Below are 10,801 nucleotides of genomic sequence, written 5' to 3'. Positions count from 1 at the left end.
GCAGATATAAACTTTAATGTGTCAATAATTATAGTAATTGGATTAATATTCCAATTAAAAATATAGTTCAATTTATGAAAGAGTCACCCACATGCTGCTTGCAAGAAACACATTTCATTTTATTTGTAAGAAACACATTTTAAATGACATGATTCAAAATGGTCAAAAATAAACAAATAACAAAACAATATCATCCAAACAACAAATCAGGATAACTATATGAATATCAGACAGAATAGAGTTTAAGGGAACTGGCATTATAAACAGGGACTTTCCATAATGACAGAAGATTTGATTCAATAGGAGATGATAGCAATCTTAAATTTATATGTACCCTAAATAACAGAGTCAGAAAATATATAAAAAGTAACAGAACTAAAAGAAGAAATTTTAAAAATTCACAATCAGATTGGGAGATTCATACACATCTCCCCCAGTAATTGGCATAAAAGGCAAATAAAAAACAGTTAAGCATATAGAAGATTGAACAACATGCTCAATCAACTTGACCTGACAAATATACAATCTTACTGGCTCAGAGTGTTTAAACAAGATCTTGGACCAATAGTTGGCTGACCACTAAACTATGGTAACCCAAGGGTTAACTCTAGGTATCTAGGCTTAAAAATGAGAACAAGGGAAAGAAGAAATTAAAAATAAGAACAAGAATTTCTAAAAAACAACTGAGCACAGATGGCAGTTCTCACACACTACAGGGGAAATAGACACTACATAATTAGTCCAAGCACATCACTAAACAAAAACAAAAAATTAAAATTAAAAAACAATGAAACAAGGGGCAGCCCTTACACAGAAAAAAAAAAAAGGGAAGCTTATATAAATTGTCTCTAAGAGGGCCTAGGTGATAGATTTAGTACATAAAGACTTCAAATTGCTGTCACTGTTGTTGTTTAGTTGTTCAGTCATGTCCAACTCTTTGGGACCCCATGGACTGTACCCTGCCATGCTCCTCTGTCCATGGGATTTCCCAGGCAAGAAGAGTGGAGTGGGTTGTTATGTCCTCCTCCAGGGGATCTTCCTGACCCAGGGATCAAACCTGTGTCTCCATGGGGTCACAAAAGATTCGCAAAAGAGTCGGACACAACTTAGTAACTAAACAACAGCAGCAATCTAACGAACAGAAAGTAAAAAGAATGAAGAAAATTGAAGAACCTCAAAGGCCACTGAGATACCATCGAACACACCACTCATGCATAATGGAAGTTCCAGAAGAGGAGTGGAGAAAAAAAGGAACATAAAAAGTATTTGAAGAAACATTGGATGAAAACTTCTCAGATTTCAAAGATTACACATTCAAGAAGCTCAATGAATTCCAAGTAGCACAAACTCAAAGATATTTACAGCTAGAGAGGTCATAGAAAAACTACTGAAAGCCAAAGCCAAAGAGAGAAGCCCAAAAACAGCCAGAAGAAAATTATATTCCTTATATAAAGAAACCACAATAAAATTAATAGCTGATTTCTAATCAGAAACAGTGGAGACAAGAAGGCAATCTTATGACATATTCAAAGTGCTGAGGGAAAGAAATTCAACCTAGGATTCTAAGAATCATTTCACCATAGCAACAGCTCATGACAACACTTTGTCCTCCCCAACTTCCAAGTGTCCCTTCAAGTCTTCTGCTGTAAGCTCTGCTGAAGGGAACCGTGTGGGAGAGCTCTTGAGCTGACACTATGGGGGACAGAGGAGGTGACAGATTCGAAGGTATGAGCACTGACTGCCTTAAACTGGAGTTACTGGAAGAAATCCATATGAAAGACTTAGTGCAAATCTCAATACTTGAATTAAGACAAAAGATAGTGGAACTGGAAGACAAACTCAATTCTAACTATGAAGGCAGTGAATGGAAAGCCCGTTATGAGGCACAACTTGAACTGAATGATCAACTACAAAAGCAAATTGCTAGTCTCAGAGAGAAAGTGGAAAAAATCCGTGGAAATCCTTCAGATAGACTATCTTCTATTCGTGTCTATGAACGGATGTCAGTGGAATCATTAAGTACATTACTTAAACAGCTAGAAAAAGAAAAAAGGAGGCTTGAAAGTCAAGTGAGAGAGTGTGCACTTAGACTGGAACGAGAATCAAAGGCTTACCGCAAGGTGAAGGATGAACATCGTATGTACCTAGCTAAAATGTCTCAGCTCTCTGACTCACCCCAGTCTTCTAAAGGACAACCAGTGAATCTGCATAGAATGAAAGAGGATCCAGTGAAAATAGGGAGATCTAATCCTGCTAATCAGAATATGGTAAATGCCAAGAGAGGCCCAGCAAAAAAGATTACAAGATCAAATCATCTTCCAAAACTCAATCCATGATTCCAAAACTGGATGGAGTTCTCTATGTCTTCCCTTTTTTCATTTGTAATATTCAAACTGTGAAGTTACTGTTCAACACATTTTTCAAGAAATGAGGTAGATGAGAAAGAGCTATTAAACCTCTTTAAGCTCCTCATCCAGTAGTGTGTTCTTTTGTCTGCCTAAAAGAAATTTTCTTAGTAATTTAGTCTAGTTACAAAAAATATTTTAGAAAGGAATTTTAGTGACCCTAAAATATGTAGTAGCAGTGTTTGTGATTCATAAAATATCCTAGGAAACCTGAATGCTGTTATCTTACACTTGATTTTAATAATATATCCTTTATCTACTCTGATACTAATATTGTTATTATAATTGGTTTATAGTTGGCTGTTAGCTTAAATATGTGAGTTCATCAAAACTGTGTGCTATTTTAGGCTATATCATGCTCATTTTTTAAAACCCAAGGTTTAAGTAAAGCTACAAACCCAAAGCATTTTCAACTTTGACTTGAAGCATCATGGTATTGTGGAAATAGTCTCCAATCAGGAGTCAGCTTGGCTATAGTCCCCTTCTGCTGTAAATTTATGAGAACTTGGGAAAGTCTCTTCACCTCATCTTTATTTTCTTTGTGACCCTACGGACTGTAGCCCACCAGGCTCTTCTGTCCCTGGAATTCTCCAGGCAAGAATAGAGTGGGTTGCCATTTCCTTCTCCAGGGGATCTTCCCGACCCAGGGATCCAACCCAGGTCTCCTGCACTGCAGGCAGACTCTACCAACTGAGCCACCAGGGAAGCCACAGTCCCCTTCTGCTGTAAAATTATGAGAACTTGAGAAAGTCTCCTCACCTAGTCTTTATTTTCCACACCTGTAAATTAAATGAGGCAAACTATGCAACTTCAAAGGCTTCTTACCATTCTAGAAAATGAATGCTTATTCAACTACTGCAAGGACTTGCCACTTAGTATATGGTGGGTGATATATGTCATTTTGGGATGTTTATTAATTCATAGTGATGGCCTAGTTTTTTGGAGCAAACTTTGCAATTGTCCACAATATTCAAGAAGTGGAGATTGAATAAAGATAGGAAAAAAGGTTCTTTTAAGGCATTTAGAAAATATATTGAATTCTCTTATTCATGTTTAGACTATTTTTGCAACTGTCACATAGGTCTGCAACATAAATATAATTTATTCTCCCAACTTAATAATAAACGAAACTGTTAGCCTTTAAATTTCCAGAAATCATCCAATGGCAATTATAGTTTCTAGCTTATGTTGTTCTCACCTGATATCCTAAAACCTAAATTCTTTCTATTCAGAATTGCCAGTATTGAATACCAAATACATTTCTATAACGATCTCTATAGACGTTCACTTTCTTTTTTTTAAGGAAGAATGCATAAATTTCATACAGCCAAATAATTCTTTTATATGACTTTAAAATGCAATGCAGTGAAATATAAAGCAACTTCCTATTAATTATTCCACATTGGAGTTTTTGGAAATATTTCCCCGTTCTTAAGCTAACTACAAATATTATATATTGACAGCAAGGAGATCCAACCAGTTCATCCTAGAGGAAATCAGTCCTGAATATTCATTGGAAGGACTGATGCTGAAGCTGAAACTCTTATACTTTGGCCACCCGATGCCAAGAACTGACTCATTTCCAATTCTGGGAAAGATTAAAGGCTGGAGGAGAAGGGGACAACAGAGGATGAGATGGTTGGATGGCATCACCGACTCAATGGACATGAGTTTGAGTAAACTCTGGGAGTTTGTGATGGACAGAGAGGCCTGGCATGCTGCGTTTCATGGGGTCATGACTGAGCAACTGAACTGAAACTGAACTGATGTGTTAGTCACTCAGTCGTGCCCAATTCTTTGTGACCCCATGGACTATAGCCCGCCAGGCTCCTCTGTCCATGGGATTTCCCAGGCAAGAATACTGGAGTGGGTTGCCATTTCCTTCTCCAGGGGATCTTCCCAACCCAGGGATTGAACCAGGGTCTCCTGCATTGCAGACAGATTCTTTACCATCTGAGCCACCTGGGAAGCCCACTATGACCTATATTATTAAACAAATACTAGATTTTTATGTTTTATATTATCTTTCATATCATTAGCAGCAAATTAATACTCTGAATATTACAGATCATCACTGAAGAATCAACAAGCTTGTTTCTATTAATATCATGCAGAGGAAGGTAGGCTATTATAGGGATTAGATTGAGGAACATTTAAAATTATCTCAATCATTGTGATGGTTGTATTAGTTGAACATATTATCATGGGGACTCTATCACATTTAAGTGTTAGCTCTGCAAGAGCTATGTTGAAATACTTTCATATGTGACAAATTATCTTTTTTTTAAGTCTCTGTCTTAACCAGAGTGATGAGATGTTCGTGGGATAATATAAAGAACTGAAATGGGAGACTCTCTCAGATCTGTGTTCTGGTATCAGAAGTTAGAAGTTTTGCCACTTCTAAGCTTTTACTTTGAGTAGATCACTTTTCATTGAGTCACTTTCATCATTTATAGAATTGGGAGGGGATATTTATTCTAACTACTGCCTTGTAATTGCTGTGCAGGTCAAGGATATTTAGTAAATAATTATTTATTTACTTCTTTGTAACTTCTTTACCACTTTAAAAAAAGTGAGTTAGTTTTTACTAAATTTAGAGGTATAAAAACAACACTCGTAAGACAAAAGATGAAAATAAAAGTTTTGCAAGAATTCAAGATTGAGAAAAACTCTCGTTTTAAGGTTTCTAGCAGCCAGTACAAAGAAGGAACAAGTTAAACAGCTCTCTCTCTTTTCTGTAGAAGGAATATACAAGCAAATGAAAAGTTTGATCTAGTTCTATTTCTGAAGATAATTTTCCATGTGAGGTTTTATGAGAAAATGCAGTTATTTACTGCAATAATCAGAGCAGGGGCCAATATAGGGGAATGGGATTAAGAAATACAAACTGCTATGCATAAAATAGATAGGCAACAAGGATATACTGTACAGTACTGGGAATTAAAGCCATTATTTTGTAATAAATACAAAAGGGAGTATAATCTATGAAAATATTGAATCATGGTGTTCTACATCTGAAACTAATATAATGTGGTAAGTCAACTATATTTCAATTAAAAATAGCAATAATAATCAGAGAAAAAATGAAAATTTGGGGTCCCTTTTGGCTTAACACTGAAATGTGTATTAATATCAGTATTTAAGCTCAGAATTCATTAAGCAAAAAAATCAGTAAAACAATATTTAATATATTTCAAAATCTAAAATATCTATATGTATCACAGAATATGAAGAAATACCATTTATAAAACAAATATTGCTATAATAAAAAAGATAGGTAATAATTGTCTTGGTGAGGATATGGAGAAATGGGAGCCCTTATACATTGCTGGTGGAGATGGAAAATGGTACGGCCACTTTGGAAAACAGTCTGGCAATTCTTCACAAGGTTAAACATAGAGTTAACACATGACCAGGCAATTCCACTCCTATGTATACAGCCAAGAGAAAAAAATATGACCACATAAAAACTTGTCCACAAATGTTTATAGCAGTATTATTTATAATAGCCAAAAAGTGGAAACATCTCAAATGTCTACTAATTAATGATTGGATAAACAAAATGTAGTATAGTCAAACAACGGAATATCATTCAACAGTATAAAGAAATGAAGTACTGGTATATGTTATGACATGGACAAACCTTGAAAGCAATATCTTAAGTGAAAGAAGCCAGTCACAAAAAATACCACACATTGCATAATTCCATTTACATAAAATGTCCAGAAGAGGCAAATCCATAAAGACAGAAAGGAGATGAGCTGTTGCCTGGGGCTGGTAGAATCACTGAGAGGATGAAGAGTGACTGCAAAGGGTACAGGGTTTCTCTCTCAAATGATGAAAATTTCTAAAATTGATTGTGGTGATGACTGCACAACTCTGTGAATATACTGCTAAAAACCATTGAACTGTACAATTTAAATGGGTTAATCATATGGAATATGATTGATGTCTCAATAATTCTGTTATTTAAAAAATAATTCTATATGCAGAAAAATAACCTTTAAAAATCAAAAAGCCCCACAAACAAAGACAGAGGGAAAAAAAAGCCTAAGAAAACAAATTGCTATCAGACTTGCTTGATCAGGCTGAAGAGGAATTATAACTGGAGTCCCCACAAAGAAATAGAGTGACAAATGGCAACCCACTCTAGGATTCTTGCCTGGAGAATCCCATGGACAGAGGAGCCTGGTGGGCCATGGTCCATGGGGTCTCAGAGAGTCAGACACAACTGAAGTGACTAAGCATAAGCAATGTTAATTAGGGTTTCCCTTGTGGCTCAGCTGGTAAAGAATCCACCTGCAAAGCGGGAGACCTGGGTTCGATCCCTGGGTTAGGAAGATCCCCTGGAGAAGGGAAAGGCTACTCACTCCAGTATTCTTGCTTGGAGAACTCCATGGACTGAATAGTCCATGGGGTCACAAAGAGTCGGACACAACTGATCAACTTTCACTTCAATGTTAATTACATAGGAAAACAAAATACAAATATGTTTTTATTTCCTTCTCAAAACTGATTTAAAAGATATCTGCATGAACCAATATTATTAAAACATTGTTCATGAATTAGTGGCAGGGAGAGCCAGGGGCCCAAGTTTAGCTGTAGGGGGTGAAGGTGGCCAGGTTAGGGCCTAAAAAAATAGTGTTGAGAATATATAAGATGTAGTGTATATAACAATAATAGCACAAAGGAGGGCAGAGGAAAGGGAGCAATGTTAGAGCAAAGTTTCAATACACTACGAGAAATAAATTAGCATCAATGTGAAGGGCATTGTTTTAAAATATCTACTACAATCCTCAGTGAAAGTCATTCATTCGTGTCCGACTCTTTGAGACCCCATGGACTATACAGTCCATGGAATTCTCCAGGTCAGAATACTGGAGCGGGTAGCCTTTCCCTTCTCCAGGGCATATTCTCAACCCAGGGATTGAACCGAGGTCTCCCACATTGCAGGCAGATTCTTTACCAGCTGAGCCACAAGGGAAACCCAGAGCAACCACTAAAAAATAATTCAACAAGTAGAATAAACAATGGAAACTAAAATGGCTAAGTTTTCACCTTAAGAATCTAGAAAAATGTAGAGCAAACTAAACATAAGGCAGGCATCAGCTGAGTTCAGTTCAGTCGCTCAGTCGTGTCTGACTCTTTGCGACCCCATGAATCGCAGCACACCAGGCCTCCCTGTCCATCACCAACTCCCAGAGTTTACTCAGACTCATGTCCATCGAGTCGGTGATGCCACCCAGCCATCTCATCCTCTGTCGTCCCCTTCTCCTCCTGCCCTCAATCTTTCCCAACATCAGGGTCTTTTCCAATGAGTCAACTCTTCGTATGAGGTGGCCAAAGTATTAGTTTCAGGTTTAGCATCAGTCCTTCCAATGAACACCCAGGACCGACCTCCTTTAGGATGGACTGGTTGGATCTCCTTGCAGTCCAAGGGACTCTCAAGAATCTTCTCCAACACCACAGTTCAAAAGCATCAATTCTTCAGCACTCAGCTTTCTTCATAGTCCAACTCTCACATCCATACATGACCACTGGAAAAACCATAGCCTTGACTAGACGGACCTTTGTTGGCAAAGTAATGTCTCTGCTTTTGAATATGCTATCTAGGTTGGTCATAACTTTCCTTCCAAGGAGTAAGTGTCTTTTAATTTCATGGCTGCAATCACCATCTGCAGTGATTTTGGAGCCCCAAAAATAAAGTCTGCCGCTGTTTCCACTGTTTTCCCATCTATTTCCCATGAAGTGATGGGACCAGATGCCATGATCTTCGTTTTCTGAATGTTGAACTTTAAGCCAACTTTTTCACTCTCCACTTTCACCTTCATCAAGAGGCTTTTTAGTTCCTCTTCACTTTCTGCCATAAGGGTGGTGTCATCTGCATATCTGAGGTTATTGATATTTCTCCTGGCAATCTTGATTCCAGCTTGTGCTTCTTCCAGCCCAGCGTTTCTCATGATGTACTCTGCATATAAGTTAAATAAGCAGGGTGACAATATACAGCCTTGACGTACTCCTTTTCCTATTTGGAACCAGTCTGTTGTTCCATGTCCAGTTCTAACTGTTGCTTCCTGACCTGCATACAGGTTTCTCAAGAGGCAGGTCAGGTGGTCTGGTATTCCCATCTCTTGAAGAATTTTCCAGTTTGTTGTGATCCACAGCATAGATAGGAATAATAGGGGCTTCCCTGGTGGTCAAGTGGTTGAGTCTGCCTTGTAATGCAGGGGATACTGGTTCAATCCCTGATCAGGGGAGATCCCACATGCCACAGGGCAATGGGGCTGAGCCCATGCTCTAGAGCCCACAAACTGCAACTGCTGAGCTCATGTGTGGCAAGAACTGAAGTCAGGCTCCCTGGAGCCTGTGCTCCACAGCAAGAGAGACCACTGCAGTGAGAAGCCCATGCACTACAACTGGAGAGGATTCGCACACCCAAACAAAGACCCAGCACAGCCAAAAAATAATAAGAATATATAAATATGCTTCTTAAAAGATAAGAATAATAAAATTCCAGCAGAAATCAATAAAGTAGAAAATGGAAAAACAGTAGAGAGAAATTAATGAAAACAAAAGTTAGTTCTTTGAGACCAACAAAGTTGGTATACCTTTAGCTAAATAGACAATGAAGATAAAAAGACTTAAATTCCTAAAATCAAGAAGGAAGAAGCAGATATCACAACTGACTCTACAGCAATAAACAGTTTATAAGATGGACAGACATCCCTGGTGGTACAGTGGATAGGAGTCTGCCTGCCAATGCAGGGGACACAGGTTCAATCCCTGGTCTAGGAAGGTTCCACACGCCGCAGAGCATCTGGGCCTCTGCACCACAACTATTGAGTTCACATGCTGTAAGTGCTGAAGCCCGTGCCCCTCAATGAAGACTAGCCTCCTACTCACCACCATTAAAGAAAGCGCACACGCAGCAACAAAGACCCAGTGCAACCAAAAATAGATAAATAAGTAAATAAATTTTTTAAAGTTTATAAGAGAATATTATTTAACTGCTTTATACTCGCAAATTACATACCTTAGATGAAATGGACAAATTCCTGGAAAGACATAATTTACCAAAACTGACTCAAGAAAAAATTGAAAATCTGAAAGATTGTAATAGGTAAAGGAATTAAATTTGTAATTTAAATTCTTTCCACACGAAAAACCCAAGAACCAGATGAGTCCACTAGTGAATTCTATCAAACATTTAAAGGATAAATAATAACCATATTTTACAAAGTACAAAAGGAAAGAACACTTCCCAACTCCCTCTACAAGCCCAATATTAGGTCACACTAAAGCCAGACAAAGATAGCAAAGGAAAAGAAAACTATACATCAATATCCTTCATGAATAGAGACGAAAATGCCTTTGAAAATTAAACCAAATTCCCTGGTGGCTCAGGGTAAAGAATTCACCTGCGATATGGGAGACGTGGGTTCGATCCCTGGGTTGGGAAGATTCCCCTGGAGGAGGGCACGCCAAACCCACTCCAGTTTTCTTGCCTGGAGAATTCCATGGGCAGAGGAGCCTGGCAGGCTACAGTACATGGGGTCACAAAGAGTTGGACATGACTGAGCAACTAAGCACAGCAATATATCAGGAGTATTGATATATCATGACTAAATGACATCATGACATCATGACTAAATGAGATTTTTTTCCCAGGAATGTCCAGTTGGTTTAACATTCAAATATCTTAAGGGGTGGGCTTCCCAGGTGGTGCAGTAGTAAAGAATCCTCCTGCTAATGCAGGAAGATGCAGAAGACCTGGGTTCAATCCCTAGATTGGGAAGATTCCCTGGAGAAGGGCATGGTAACCCACTCCAGTATTCTTGCCTGGAGAATCCCATGGACAGAGGAGTCTGGCAGGGTGCAGTCCATAGGGTCACAAATAGTTGGACATGAATGAGCGACTGATACTTTCACTTAAGAAAGCTGTGCATATTTGATATTTTTACATATTTGTGAGACACAATCAATAACACAGAAGAATGGAAATGCATATCATATTTAGAGAAGAGTGAGCAGTGTAATTTAAATAGGGTACATGATATATATATGTGTGTGTGTGTGCTTAGTCACTCAGTCATGTCTGACTCTGCAGGAGGGACATGAAATTTCTATTGTTTTTTCCAAGAGCCCAACACTGTGCATTTTGAGTAGTGAAATTTGTGCCTTGGTTACTATTAATAGTGTTGATAATGAGTACTGAGCTCTTGGCAAAGCCTTATATTGTGACCTTGGAAGGAAAGTTATGACCAACCTAGACAGCATATTAAAAAGCAGAAACATTACTTTGTCAACAAAGGTCCATCTAGTCAAAGCTGTGGTTTTTCCAGTAGTCATGTATGGATGTGAGAGCTGGACTATAAAGAAAGCTGAGCACCGAAGAA

At 38.2% G+C, this 10,801-nt stretch overlaps 1 protein-coding gene across 1 annotated transcript; it reads left to right on the top strand.

Annotated features, from left to right (window-relative positions):
- Positions 1 to 1,694: 1,694 nt before the first annotated feature.
- LOC102280077 (coiled-coil domain-containing protein 169) lies at positions 1,695 to 2,336 on the top strand. The gene has a single exon (XM_005908289.3). The coding sequence runs from the start codon at positions 1,695 to 1,697 to the stop codon at positions 2,334 to 2,336; it is 642 nt and encodes a 213-aa protein (XP_005908351.1).
- The last annotated feature ends 8,465 nt before the right edge of the window (positions 2,337 to 10,801 follow it).

The sequence above is a fragment of the Bos mutus genome, chromosome X (genome assembly GCF_027580195.1).
Source record: "Bos mutus isolate GX-2022 chromosome X, NWIPB_WYAK_1.1, whole genome shotgun sequence".
In the NCBI taxonomy this organism is placed as follows: Eukaryota; Metazoa; Chordata; class Mammalia; order Artiodactyla; family Bovidae; genus Bos; species Bos mutus.
The sequence above is the reverse complement of the archived record's forward strand: the minus strand, read 5'-3'. Positions and strand labels throughout refer to the sequence as shown.